The sequence below is a fragment of the Salminus brasiliensis genome, chromosome 13, assembly GCF_030463535.1.
Source record: "Salminus brasiliensis chromosome 13, fSalBra1.hap2, whole genome shotgun sequence".
Lineage (NCBI taxonomy): Eukaryota > Metazoa > Chordata > Actinopteri > Characiformes > Bryconidae > Salminus > Salminus brasiliensis.
In genome coordinates this window covers 9537757-9552119 of record NC_132890.1, presented here as the reverse complement: position 1 = coordinate 9552119, position 14363 = coordinate 9537757, and the positions used below count along the sequence as shown (strand labels likewise).

At 42.6% G+C, this 14363-nt stretch overlaps 2 protein-coding genes across 3 annotated transcripts; both read right to left on the bottom strand.

Moving 5' to 3' along the window:
• Nucleotides 1-1915: 1915 nt before the first annotated feature.
• Nucleotides 1916-4150, bottom strand: LOC140575315 (uncharacterized). The gene has a single exon (XM_072695579.1). It carries the CDS (start codon nt 2931-2933, stop codon nt 1938-1940), a length of 996 nt encoding a protein of 331 aa, XP_072551680.1. The 5' UTR covers nt 2934-4150; the 3' UTR covers nt 1916-1937.
• A 1343-nt stretch (nt 4151-5493) lies between these two features.
• On the bottom strand, nt 5494-13962 carry LOC140575142 (uncharacterized). 2 transcript variants are annotated; one of them, XM_072695321.1, is made up of 5 exons: nt 13075-13962; nt 8077-8271; nt 7788-7944; nt 6496-6684; nt 5494-6332 (listed from the first exon to the last, which is right to left on the bottom strand). In XM_072695321.1, the coding sequence occupies exons 1-5, from the start codon at nt 13235-13237 to the stop codon at nt 6137-6139; spliced, it is 900 nt and encodes a 299-aa protein (XP_072551422.1). In that variant the 5' UTR covers nt 13238-13962; the 3' UTR covers nt 5494-6136. The 2 variants fall into 2 exon arrangements, with proteins under 2 accessions (XP_072551422.1, XP_072551423.1); XM_072695322.1 differs by having other exon boundaries at nt 6505-6684; nt 13075-13961.
• Nucleotides 13963-14363: the final 401 nt, after the last annotated feature.

Genomic DNA, 14363 nt, shown 5'->3' with positions numbered 1-14363 from the left:
GTATTTTTGAAATGCACTCAAAACAAACCCAGAAAACACGCTTTAGAAAGTTTTAGGAAATATATAGATAAGAAATATTTGTATAAATAAAAAAGGTAAAAAATGGATTTTCTTTAATGCTTTGCAATTGTTTGCAATACATTTAACAATACATGTCCACATATTTCTTTTCCAAATTGAATTTTAACATAATCAACATTACATATAAAACCCAGAAGATGTGTGCCAGTTCACTGCTGGTTTTAGATGTTAACAGAAATGGCTCCCCACCACTGTAACCATTTCACACCAAACCACTCTAAATGAGTGTGTGTTTATTATATCAAAATGCATCTTTGTTCCACCAATGCTAATATGAATAATTTATTAATTTTTCTTGGCCTTGAACTCTGTTCATGCTGTTTTTCTTTATTGTCTCAGCTGACTCTGAAACAACTTCTGTTGTTTGCGTTTCTCATATCTGGTTTTCACACTGGCTTCCAAAATTGGGGTTAAACATTGACAAGTATGAGTTCAAAGATCCCAGTAAAACTAAAGTCTTAGTTTGTCATTTTTATTATAGGCATGCATGTAAAAGTAAGCACATGTATTTATAGCGTATGTAAGCACATGTATTTATAGCATATGTAAGCACATGTATTTATAGCGCATGTAGTACACACATTTGTTTTAGCACTATTGAAATCAACAGATTAGCCATAACATTAGCACCACTGCCAGGTGAAGTGAAAAAAACATTGATCATCTTCATCTACAGTGGCATCTGTCAAGGGATGTGACAAGCAAAAGAATCTGAGCCACTCTGACAAGAACCAAACTGTGATGACTAGATGTCTAGATCAGAGCTTCTGCAGAACATCAGGTAGCTCCATGAAAGGACAACCAGTAAAAAAGGCGACAGGGTCATGGGCCCCTAAGGCTAATTGATGTAATCCATGGAGGCCCCACCCCACAACTAGCAGGACTTAAAGGATCTGCTGGACTTAAAACATCTTAGCGCCTTCACAGAGGTCTCGTGGAGGCCGTGCCTTGAATGGTCAAAGGAGACCTACTCCTTACTTGGACCACTTTTGGTAGCTACTGACCACTGTATACCAGAAACATAGCATCAGTCCTGCCTGATGTTTTAGAGATGTTGTGACCCATCAGAATTTGGCCCCTGTCAAAGTGTCTCAGCTCCTGATGCTTGACCTGGTGATTTTTTATGTTATGGCTGATCAGTGTATTTTAATTGTACTAACACAGAAAATAAATCTCAGTCAATAAAAGAATAGTGCTGGGCATCCAAACCAGTAAAGTCTTTTATCGACACCCATGATAAGCATAATATACAATGACAAGGCCAATAAAATTGCATTGGCTATTCATAAAAAATAAGAAACAGTCATTTATCTTACTATAAATCGAATATCTGTCAAATTTGTAAGGCATTTCTTCACACTCATCAACATACCTATGGGTTTTAGAAGCCCTCAACCAAGGGTGGGCAATGAGGTCCAGAGCCTAGAACAGTTTACTGATTTCCTGATTAGGTCTCTAACAAACCTACCTGGCAATTCACAAGTTGAATCAGGTGTGCTTGAAAACCTTCTGTTCTACCAGTAAAGTCCTAACCAATGAGAGAGCTCTGATTGGTTCTGATTGATTCTGATTCTGATTGGACAATTTTAAATTTAGCATTTCACAAATGTTACCCTTTTGTTGCCACTCCAAAACCTAATAATGAAGTAAGACGGCATAGTACTGTAATTTTGCAGATTTTATAAACAACCATTATTCTATTTAATAAATATAGACAAATATTATAGATCCATAATTCCTGGTAACTGATTACTGATTATGATATAAAGTTTTAAAAACTTGTAAAGACTGCACATTTGTCTTCTTCCTTATGATTCTAGTCATTTCAGCTCAGATGACTGAGAAAACAAACTACTTTAGTTCCTGTCAGTACCTCTGGCTTCATTTCTCCAGCAGCAGAGCACTTGCCTAGCCCGAGACAGGTAGAAAGAAGGGCCGATACAGACTCCAAAATTGGGGAGAACGCTGAACATCTGCAGACCATTGCACAAAACAGCATTCAAGCCTTGGTCGCCGATTGCTTCAAGCAGCAGGAGAAAAGGGGCCAAGGCCAGTACTGGCAGGTAGGTTACAGTGGAGGGTACCATTACAGCTATGATGTTCTTCAGGGCTCTCTTCTTTATAGAAGACTCCCGCTGTTCCCCAGTTGTGGCGTCACCTGGGCCCCTTTTACACAGCACCCACACAATGCCCAGGAGGGAAACCAGCATGAAGAAGAAGAGAATGTTAAGGATGAAGGACAAGGCCAGAGCCACGGTGGAGAGGGTGTAGACGTACGTGGCCGCTGCCATGGTGAAAGTGAGCAGCCAGATGAAGGCAGAGCATGCAGCGCGGTACTCCCATTTCCCTAGTCTCATGAAGAGCACAGGGAAGGATGCGGCCACATAGCGCTCCACACACATACTGGAGAGCAGAAGGGGGCAGCCAAAGTAACTGAGGATGGAGAAGGTGTGTGAGATTTGGAGGAGCAGTCCAGAGCGCTGCCTCGTTGAAATATAGATGTCTAAAGGCAGGCTGAGGCAATAGAGGATGCTGAGCACAGCCAGGTTGAGACCTAAAACTTCAGAGGGGGACAGCGGCTTTCTGTTCTTCAGTAGCAGCCAGACGAGCACTGCATTCGCAGGAAGGGCAGTTACTAGGATAAGGATCTGGATTGGTACACGCACAGGAGGAGTGCCATTTTTGTTACACTCACTTATAACCCCGGCTAAAGAGGACGCATTCCGTAAGAGCCACGAAAAGTTGGTTTGGAGAGATTCTTGTGATCCAGTCATCATGGTGGTTTGATTGGTTAGTGTGATGTTTCCCATGATGAAAAGTTCTGGATGTAGAGAGAAGGTATAGATGATCATCCACACCCTATGATAAAACTATTTTTTCAACAGCTGCTTTTGTAGTCTTCCTTACTGTGATTCATTTGTTTATTTAAATTGGTCAAAAATAAAATTAAAAAAGTAACTCAAAATAAATTCGATTAGAACTTCCCCTATCTCACAATGTCCCAAGACTGGGAGACTTTCGACAATGAATAGCTGAGCTCTGCTGGGACTTAAACTAATGATCACCTCACATTCTATGAACAGGCAGTTAGACTGTAGGGCCACTCTAGAGCTGTGAAATTGTACTGCATAAAAAAACACCATTCTGAGTAAATTTACCTGTCCATTTTTTCTTTAATGTGGAGTGACCAGCTGTGTTGTAGTGTTGACCAAATACATACTTCTATATATGGAAGCAATATGTAAGTTGACAAAACTAAGTTGAGTTAACTCAAAAATGCTCTGTAATCAGTTACTGTATGTAACTGATTTCAATATTTTGACAGTGTACATTTGCAATATTTGGCAGATATGGATAATACCACTACCTGGCAGTGAGCTACCACACCAAAACAGGACAAATTTTGATGGTTAGACGACTGGGTCAGAACATCTCCAAAAGTGTGTTCCTGTGTTCCTGAGAGTGTTCTTGGTATGCAGTGGTCAGTACCTACCAACAGTGGCCCAAGAAAGGAAAACCTGTGAACCTATGACAGAGGTCATGGGCTCCAAAGGCTCATCAATGCCCCACCTCACAACTTACAGAACTTAAAGGGTCTGATGCTAACATCTTGGTGCCAGATACCACAGGACACCTTCAGAGTTCTTGTGGAGTCCACGCCTTGAACGGGCAGATCTGTTGTGGCGGCACCACACCTACACAATATTAGGCAGGCGATATATATATACTGTATATGTTTGGTTGGTGTTGTGCAATGGATAATACCACTACCTGCCAGTGAGCTACCACACCATGTGGTAGACTGGGGTTTGATTCCTGGTCTGGGTGACTATGCTTTGCTACACCAAAAAGAGTCCTTGGGCAAGACTCCTAACACTACACTGGTCATTGGCCTTTGTAATACAAGTAACCTTGTAAATTGCTCTGGATTAAAGAATCAACTAAATGTCATAAATGTATCCAGAGTGATGTACAGATTAATTGTGGCACAAAGGCAAGGTGATAAAACACGTGATGCATCCAAAACACCCCCACAAAACATAAAACTGGACTTCAACAAAGTGTAAACTCAATCTTAATAACGATGAAAATAAGAAACTGTTTTTTTTTGACAGCCTAACGTTGTAAAAACACACACGCTTCTAATGTTGGTTAAACAAATCAACCTTAGTAAGGAGAACTAGGAAAGCAGCTGTTGAAAGAACTAAACGCGGGACATTGTCAATGCAAAACTTACTGCTGGCTTTCCATTCTAACTCCTCTGCCCACTTAGTCCATTTAAATGATTAGTCAAGCAGAACAATAGCTGAACAACCCTGATAAGCAGTAAGCCATGCATACTGACCTTGCCTTCCAGCGGAATGAATTGGAAATTTCTCCTTGTGTCCTTGTCTCTCTTTCCTTATAACACAGTCTGTATGCAAAGTATTTGAATGTTGGTGATGGACCACTGAACAAACTTCCATAGCAAATGCCACCCACAGATTGTACACAAATCACCGGGTGCCTTCAAATTCATTTATAGTCACGCTCTGGATTTGCCCATCTTGTGTAATATATCAGTGCAGTGTGTAATATATATATATATATATATATATATATATATATATATATATAGATATACACAGCAAAAGAATATTTGGATCAGACTGGGTCAGAACATCTCCAAAGGCAGGCCTGTCGGAGTGTTCCTGCCTGGTATGCAGTGGTCAGTACCTATCAAAAGTGGTTCAAGAAAGAACAACCTTACACAACTTACAGAACATAAAGGGTCTAATGATATATATATATATATGTGTATATATAAATAATTTTAGGCACATGAGTACATTGTTTAAAACTGTTTATCTTAGCAATAGGAGTGTTTTTGCGCATACAAACTCCAGCTTACATTACAACAGATGCAGGTAAACATAAATACAGTGAGGAGTATCAATAATTTTGAAGGTAGTTAATGTTTCAATGAACACAGTGACGTAAAACTACCACTCTAACTCGCTGCTGTCCAATGAAAAACATGTATCCATTTTTGTCCCTTTTTAGTTTCCTCCATCGTTTGAACTCTGAAGCTTCAATTATTTTTACATTAACTTTCAGTTACGAAGGTTTTCTCCTTCTCCTGTACAGTTGCCATTTTGGAGTTACATGTTTTTCAGTGGACAGTGATGGAATATTGTTTGTGTTTATTCTAATGTTAGTGTTTAACTGAGCAAATAAACCCTTACTGTCCAGATTATGATTGTTTATTTTTTACAAGATGCCGCATCCTGATAGAAATGCTCCAAAATGGCTCGAAAAAATACTTTTTATATTGACTTCCATTGAAAGTTAAGAAATGTGGAGATTTATTTGCGTTACAGCAACGATACATCTATATATCGTAATCAGTACTAAGCATCACTGTAACAAATATATGGACAACAGTATCACTTTATTAAAAATCACACCACTACAAAATGTAAAGCTTAATTTTGTTAGTGGGTCAATTTCTATAGAATACATTTTTGGTCAGCCGTTCACAACAAACACTGTTACATCAATGCGTGAGTCGAGAAAACTAATTCAGTGTCCCACTACAGTTCGGACGAAACACAGAACCGACCAAAGGTATGTGGATAAGGACTGTTCAGTCTAAAACATACTGGAGTCTAAAGCTGTTCATCCTAAATATAGAACATCCTGAAATTGTATAGATTGTTTTTTGGCTGTATTTACAGTCGGTTAGTAGCTTAAAGATATTGCACTGAAATATTCCATCAAGAAATAAACATTAAGCAGGCACCCCAAATGGGATATATATATATATCCTATATACAATAGATATTTCTAATTGAAAATAATTTACATTTAAATTACATTTAAAACTTTTTAACTGGTTTTACTGTAGAAAAAAAACACAAAACCATAAAAACCAAAGTGCTTCACCTGGTCACAACGACCATTTTAGTCTCCCAGTTGGGCAGGCTCTCCATTGCTTTCTAAGTGCAGTTGCCATGGCCACTTCCAGCGTGGGCCTTCATTGGGGTAATTTGTTTATGGCGGAGTCATTATCAGTCTATGAAAGGGTGACAGGGGGGCGGCGCTGAGCTTTGGCGTTGGGAGGTGTGGAGATGTGCAGGTAGACTGGAGTTGTGGGGCTGGACTGGGGGTTTGGAGCTGTTTGGACCCTCTGGAGCACCAGGTGGGGGTAGACCTGGCTGTCTGTGTGGTAGACTCCAGGATGAGGGCTCCTTAGCAGGCTCTCCTGACTCCTGTGATTCAGGAAGGTGGAAATTAACTTTATAGGAAGGTACATACTTGTGTTAGAGGTATTGGATTTATGCATTATTTAAAACATGCATGACACAAAAACACACACGAGAGTTTATGTGCAGTATGTAGGTGAGGCGTTTCTCTAAGAAACAACCTCCTCACCTCTCGTACCCTCTGTTTTCGTAGCCTCTTGTGACCCCAGGGTAAAGAGGGCTACCAGCAGGGGCTGTTCGCTCAAAACGCTGAGATACATTGAAGATTTTCGGTGGTGGGAAAGCCTCCCAGTCCAGCTCCTCCCGCACTAACCAGGACGGACTCCTTCGGGATCTTGAATGGCGTTTTTCTCTTCTCCTGAGCGTCCATGGGCACAACAAAGACTGGTTTAAAACTTAGGTGCTTCAAATGAAGGAACTACTCTTTGGTTCCATAAAAAAACATGTTTGCAAAAAGACGTGTGAGCAACCTTTTAAAGCCTTTGGGAACACACTGGGAATTTGTTTTTGTATAATACTCAACCGGGGTGTTAAGTGAAGCGTTCAACAAAGTTTACACAGAAAACACAAAGCAGAAATATAATAAAACACTCCTCAAATATCATCAAAACACACTCCTTATGTTACCATGGCAACTCATTGGGACCTCCTGTCCGTCCTGGCACCTAGCCACTAAATTCGAGCTGTTTACCCAGTCGGGGCTTGAACTTTAGCTCACCAGATTTAGCTTTAGCTTGCCAGGTTGCTCAGATTCAAAGAGAGTCATGTTAGCTTTGTGATTGGTCGGGATTACGCTGATGTATGCTCCATGACCACTTTTAGGACCGCCCATTCTACACACTCTAGGCAATACTGGTGAAATACAGCAGATGTTTATTTGACTTTGGGAAGATATTCAGAAGACTTTTTTACACTGGGGGCCCAGAGGAGCCCAATTCACTTAATAAGAAAAATAACTTGAATGTAGGTCCCCAGGGGCTTTAACCCCTCAACCTCTCAATCCTAGGCTTATTACACCCTAAGGTGTATTATCCAGTAACTACAGGGACTTCTGTACAAACTGGTGGGGCTATTCTTTGGTAATAGAAGTGTGTAATAACACTTCCGGTTAAAGGTCTAAACAATCTTGTAAAAATTATTTACCAATTTAAAGGTTCTTCATAATCACACTCACACAAACATAGTTCTTTATTGAACCTAAAGTGGGTCTTTTATGGCTTCACTCAAATTTGAACCTATATAAGAGTGTATATCTTCTAATAATTTAAAGAATATTTTAATACTTAATACTGCAGGTGCTGAAACTCATTGGCTCCTATAAAAAGTGTGTTATCAGGCAACAGGTAAAAATTACAGGAGATTGTCCAGGCACAGGAATTGTCTGTGAAAATCACCTTCATTTTGTTCATGGATGATTGAGCTGAATTTGTGATTTGTGCATAAATGAAACCAAACACCAACCTGCTCCTGCCTGACCGATGCTTCTCTTTCTTTTTGCTCATGTGTTCCTGGATGCAGCAAACGATAAAGGACACAGTCATGACCAGGATGACCACTCCACTGACCACAGAGACCAGCAAAGCCATGCGCAGGCCCTGGTCATCTGGTTTTGGGATGCCTGAGAAAGACAGAAAAAACAGAAGGACGAGTTCAAGTATTAACTTTTCACACAGCTTCATAGAAGCCATCTGCTTTGAGCCACTGTCCAAAATAAGAAAATAAATCAACTGACTGAAACAAACGGTCTTACTCTCACAAACAGGCAGGTAATTACTCCAGCGAGGAACACCTGCACGGACTATGCAGGTGATCTTCTCATTGCCCACTAGCTGGTAGCCCTCCCGGCACCAGAACACCAGGATGGAGCCAACGGACACCCCAGTGCCTTGCTCCACGTAGTAGGATCCTCTCCGTGGGGGAAGCAGAGACACACAGCTCAAGCCACCTGTGGACAGATGGACAGACAGAGACTCAGACAGCAAGACAGACTCAGACACAACAGAATGTTTAGTTTTCATTAGTTTTCTAACAGTATGTCTTCTAAAAAATGTCCAAATGTTTGTGGACACCCCTTCTGATGAAGGCATTCAGCTACTTTAGGTTGCACCCATTGCCGACACAGATGTGCAAAATCACCCACACAGCTTGTCTAGTCCATTTAGAGAAATGCTGCCAATAGAATATGACTTTCTGGAGCCTACTGGCACCACTGCAATCAGATCCTCACAGCAATACTCCAAAATCTAGTAGAAAACCTTCTTCCCTAGACAGGAGAGACAGTTACTCCAACAAAAGCAGGATAAACTCTTTTTTAATACTCTTGATTTTAGAAGAAAGAATTAATGAGCAGGTGTCCCAATACTTTTGTCTGTATATTGTCTTTATTATAGAAGCTGGTGAGTGTATTAGAAGCCCACTTATTTATAATTATAAGGTGTTTTGAAAGAACCATCCACTGACAGGTTCTGTAGTGAACCTTAAATGGTTCTTCTGATGCATCGTCTCAAATAACCATTTATGCAACCTCTGTTTTGAGAGTGTACTGCTGCGCACTGCGGACTTGGTGAAGACTCAATAGATTCCAACTGAGCAGCCTACCTCTAAAGCTCTAAAGCTCATCTTAAATCATATGCCAGTCAACTGTTTATATCTGGCTAGCAAGAGCTTAGGATGCCTCATTTTGTGTGTGTGTGTGTGTTTGCGTGTGTATACACAGCATGATCAAGCTCTGAGCTGACAGTTGACAGAGCCACAACTCCTCTCGTGACTCACGCCACATGCCAGCATTTTGCATTGCAAAACAAATCGTCACGTCAAGTGGAATCCAATCTTCCAAATGAGATCGCTTATTAAGGTTGGCACTCAAGCCCACTAATTACAGCATCTGTTCAGATCTGACATGGCCTGTCACTACACATCAAGCACGGAGACGCAGCTCAGACTCTTACATTCCCTATAGATCGTCCAGGGATGATTTACTCCTGCTTTATGACCCGCAATTGCTCCATTCAAACTGCTGGTAAATTAAATCATACCAAAACCAATTACAGTGATTGGGAGGTTTGGCGATGGGTTGCGGCTTGACTGGCGGCAGTAACTCTTACCTTGCCTTTGGCCTGTGCTAATTTGATTGGCTGGAAGTAGATGACTGACCTGTATTTGAAAGATGCTTATTTGACTTGTGAAACACGGCCAGGCAATACTGTCCTTTGGGAACTGAGGATAAAAGATGCTTATAGTGGACTTCCTTCATGGTGCACTTTCTCACTACACTGTATGGACAAAAAAAGTATTGGGACACCTTCAGAATTCATTCTTTCTTCTGAAATCAAGGGTATTAAAAAGGTTTTGTTGAAGTAACTGCCTCTTCTATCCAGGGAAGAAGGCTTTCTACTAGATTTTAAGGGGCATTGCTGTAAGGATCTGACAAGTGCGTTAGTGTGGTCAGGATGTTGGATAATCACCACCATCACCTCATCATTCCCGAGAACATGGGGGGGCTTTACACCCTTCTAGCCCACGCCTGGCATTAGGCATGGTGCCAATAGGTTAATGTTTATCTGCCTCAGAGAGTCCTATTCTATTGGCAGTACTTCTCTAAAGGGACTACAAAAGATGTTTGTGTGTGTGCTTTGGGACACCTGTGTAGTTCCTGTAGAGAGGTACTGCCAATAGAATAGGACTCTCTGGAGCAGACAAACAACATGAACCTAATGCCAGGTGTGAATGTGTTTCATCCAATACTTTTGGGATGAGTTGGAGAGTTGGGGATAAGGTGGAATGACATCACCGTCCTGACATCACTAACGCTCTTGGCGCTGAAAGCAATCAAATCCTCACAGCAATGCTTCAAAATCTAGTAGAAAGCTTGGCGTGCGGTTGATGCTTGTGCTCAGCTTGTGCTTACATAATACATCATTTATCAATATCATGATCATGATAGCATCCCATTACATCACTCACCTCGAGAGAGTAACATTGAGGCATTTGTATTAGCTTCTACCGCTGCTGCTTATGTAACTCTTCTGTTCCTTTCACCCACCCAACCCACTGTTCAATCTATCTCCTTCTCAGCAAGGAGTCCCACTCTGGAAATAGCACCTGATTAAATAAATATGAGCTCCTTCATTAATTATTCATCTATCCCACTGAGAACCTCTATTATAAACATGCGGTGCGAGAACACATTCAAGCCTTCGCACAGACCGATGTTCCGTCCAGGCTTTCTGAGCACAGGTGAGGAGAAGAGTGCTACTAAAAATACTGCTCAAAGTGCCTTGAGTAAGGTTCCACACACGTGTCAGACAGCACCGGCACGAACAATAGAGGAGAGCACAAGACAGCAAGATACAGTGTCTTACATAATGGTCCACCATCCATAGGAGCACCATCCATTATGAGCTCCACGGTTGCGTACGCTAACTGTGGATGCAAATCACTGTCCGACAAAGTGTCTTTGCACACCCGAATGATACCCTCAGATGCCTCATTTTGCGTGTGTGTGTGTGTTTGCATGTGTATACACAGCATGATCAAGCTCTGAGCTGACAGTTGACAGAGCCACAACTCCTCTCGTGACTCACGCCACATGCCTAGATTTTAAGGGACATTGCTGTAAGGATCTGACAAGAGCGTTAGTGTGGTCAGGATGTTGGATAATCACCACCCCACCTCATCTTCAACCACCCAAAAATTACTGGATGGACCACCATCCATCATTCCCGAGAACATGGGGGGCTTTACACCCTTCTAGCCCATACCTGGCATTAGGCATGGTGCCAATAGGTTAATGTTTATCTGCCTCAGAGAGTCCTATTCTATTGGCAGTACTTCTCTAAAGGGACTGAGTAAGGTTCCACACACGTGTCAGACAGCACCGGCACGAACAATAGAGGAGAGCACAAGACAGCAAGATACAGTGTCTTACATAATGATAAAATCCCACACCAAGCAAACTGGAACCTCAAAAAGCCAAGAAGGCTTCACGAATGCCAAATGTCACATGAGCGTCACGGTTGCGTACGCTAACTGTGGATGCAAATCACTGTCCGACAAAGTGTCTTTGCACACCCGAGTGATACCCTCAGATTGGGATGTGTAACACTTGTGCAGTCTTTTGGTTATCAAATGAATGGCTGCTACAAAAGCACAACATATTAATGCCATAAATCTGCTGATCATACCGACTGCCAGGTAGTAGATTTCAACTTACCACTAAGAAAGATCGCTAAAACAACTGGATTTCATCTTAAAAAGAGGGAACAAATTGGGTTGAGGGCATAAAAAACATCCAAACATCCAAAAAACATCCATAAACAAAGCTCTGAATGAAAGAGCCAGGAGTCAATGCCATTCACCTCTCTGCTGTAAAAGGCTTGTTTCCCTTTTTAATGTACCATGAATCACATGTACAGACAGGTACTGTTATACAGGTACCGGTACAGGTACAGGTATATACATGCACCTCATGCACCTTACAGCCTCAGACTCTGAGGGCAATTCCAAGAAGTTTATTTGTGTCTCCTATGGCAGTCCATGGTGGATTTTGGGGCATATTCTGGGTCTGTCATAGAAGCCATCCTCCTTTTAGCTTCAGCCTTTTAAACAGATATTTTGACTCTGGCATCCAGGATTTGCTGGTATTTTATGGAATTCATTCATGAATTCACGCCACTGGCAACAACACAAACGCCAAAGCGTAATAGTCACACCCCTCACTTCCCAGTTGGCAGGGTTTGCTCAGCATGAAATACAGATCCTTTGTTTCTGCAACTGTACCTTTGCTAATTGTGGCCAAACCATGGGTTAAACAGCTCTATTTTGACTGCATGAGTCCACAGCACTTGTTTCCAAAATGCATCTGGCTTCTCCAGATGTTCAGGGGCCAGTGCACCACCCTCTTGACTCAACCAAACCATCCTACAGGTTTTTGGTAGTCAGATGGGGGTTTTGATTTGGCTGTCTTACCAGCATGTAAGCTGTTCTCTCCAAGTTTTCTTGGCTTTCCAGATCTCATCTCAACCTCTGCAGATTCCATGAATAGCCATTGTTTTAATATTGTTCTGCACTGTAGAACTGTATATATCTATATCTATCGATCTATCTATATATATAAACATATATATATATATACACTGTACTATACTGTATATATATATATATATATTATATACACACCATATGTCCAAATGTTTGTGGACACCCCTTCTAATGAAGCCATTCAGCCACTTTAAGTTACACCCATTGCTGACCAAGATGTGCAAATGCACACACACACACACAGCTTGTCTAGCCCTGTAGAGAAGTACTGCCAATAGAATAGGACTGAAAATGAACCAACCAACTGGCACCCTGCCCAATGCCAGGCATGGATGAGAATATCCAATACTCCAAACCAATCCATCCAATACTTTTGGTATTAGTGAGGTGAGTGAGTTGGGCATGAGGTGGGGTGGTGATCAACAAACACCCTGACCTCACTAACTGCAATCCAATTCTCACAGCAGTGAGAATATCTACTAGACGCCTTCCCTGGACAGCAGAGACAATTACTCCCACAAAGGCAGGATAGATATTTTTCAAAACCCTTGATTTCAGAATAAACAATGAATGAGAAGGTGTCCAAATACTTTTGTCCATATAGTGTATCCACCTATGGTCCTGTCATGTATGTGTATTGCGGCCTCAGTAATAGAGGACAAAACCTTCAGTGTTCAGTGTAAAGCAAAGATGTCCTTTTCCCTCTCACCTGTGTCATTGCTGCTCAGGGACTCGGTGGGCGTGGTCTGTGCATCGGTGGGCGTGGCCACGGTGCTCACGAGCAGGATGGGGCTGACTGACGCTCCGTGGGCAGGGGGAGCCCCCGCGCTAAGCCCACACACAGCCCACACCAGCGGCCACGCTGACCTCATCCTGCCACGGCCTCAGGGGGGCGCCACACACACGCAGCCTGGCAGAGGGGCAGATGTGTCCTCTCTGGAGTCAGAATAATAATCCGTACAGCAAGCTACGCATATCCGAGCATTAGCATTAGCACGAGCATCCCCGCAGTGAAGGCATTAGCATCCAGGTGGGCACAGTCAGATGAGATGAGGTGGTCTCCCAGTGGTCTCAGCGCTCCGCGGAGAAGCTTGAAGCTCGGTGGAGAAAGCCCAGTGGAGCGCCCACAGCCGCGCGGGAGGTTGTCGTATGCATGCTCGCGCTCAGGCTGTCTGGGTTGGTGTTGCTGTTGCTGAGGCTCCGGCGTCTGCTCGCGCTCCTCCACTCGCTGCTCACGCTCTCCTCCAGCCCAGGCGGAGCGCGCGCGGGGCAAGCAGGCTGGCAGGCGTTATTACGTAACGCTGAGCTGCACGTGGGGATGTGATTTTATGCTCTCCTAAATCCCTGATCTCATCTCTCCAGTCACTCGCGCTCCCTCTCCATCCCCCGGGAGACGGAGAGGGGTATGCCAGGGCATGTGGAGATGTGGGTGCGTGTGTGTGTGTGTAAGAGAGAGAGAGAGAGGGAGAGAGAGAGAGAGAGAGAGATATGGCAAGAAGAAAGGATTTGTATATATGTGGGACAGAAAGTTAGAGACAGAGATGATATGTGTGAATGTGTGTGTGAGAGAGAAAGAGAGATGTGTGTGTGTGTGTGTGTGGGGGGGGGGGTAGGGAGGAAGGTTGTGTGTGTGTAAGTGTGTGTGTGGTGTGGGAGTGTAAAAGAATATGAGTGTGAGAAAGAGATGATTAATGTGTGTGTGAGAGATACTGATGATTTCTGTGTGTGTGAGAGAGAGATACTGATGATTTCTGTGTGTGTGTGAGAGAGGTACTGATGATTTCTGTGTGTGTGTGAGAGAGAGATACTGATGATTTCTGTGTGTGTGAGAGAGAGAGATACTGATGATTTCTGTGTGTGTGTGAGAGAGAGATACTGATGATTTCTGTGTGTGTGAGAGAGAGAGATACTGATGATTTCTGTGTGTGTGTGAGAGAGATACTGATCATTTCTGTGTGTGTGTGAGAGAGATACTGATCATTTCTGTGTGTGTGAGAG

What these genes read in the sequence shown, in the direction of transcription:
- LOC140575315 (XM_072695579.1), bottom strand. Translation starts at nt 2,933, where the DNA reads ATGATCATCTATACCTTCTCTCTACATCCAGAACTTTTCATCATGGGA.
- LOC140575142 (XM_072695321.1), bottom strand. Translation starts at nt 13,237, where the DNA reads ATGAGGTCAGCGTGGCCGCTGGTGTGGGCTGTGTGTGGGCTTAGCGCG. An exon ending in TTACCTGCCTGTTTGTGAGA is followed by an intron (nt 7,945 to 8,076) that starts GTAAGACCGTTT and finishes TGTCTTTCTCAG; the next exon opens with GCATCCCAAAACCAGATGAC. An exon ending in GAAAACAGAGGGTACGAGAG is followed by an intron (nt 6,333 to 6,495) that starts GTGAGGAGGTTG and finishes CCTGAATCACAG; the next exon opens with GAGTCAGGAGAGCCTGCTAA.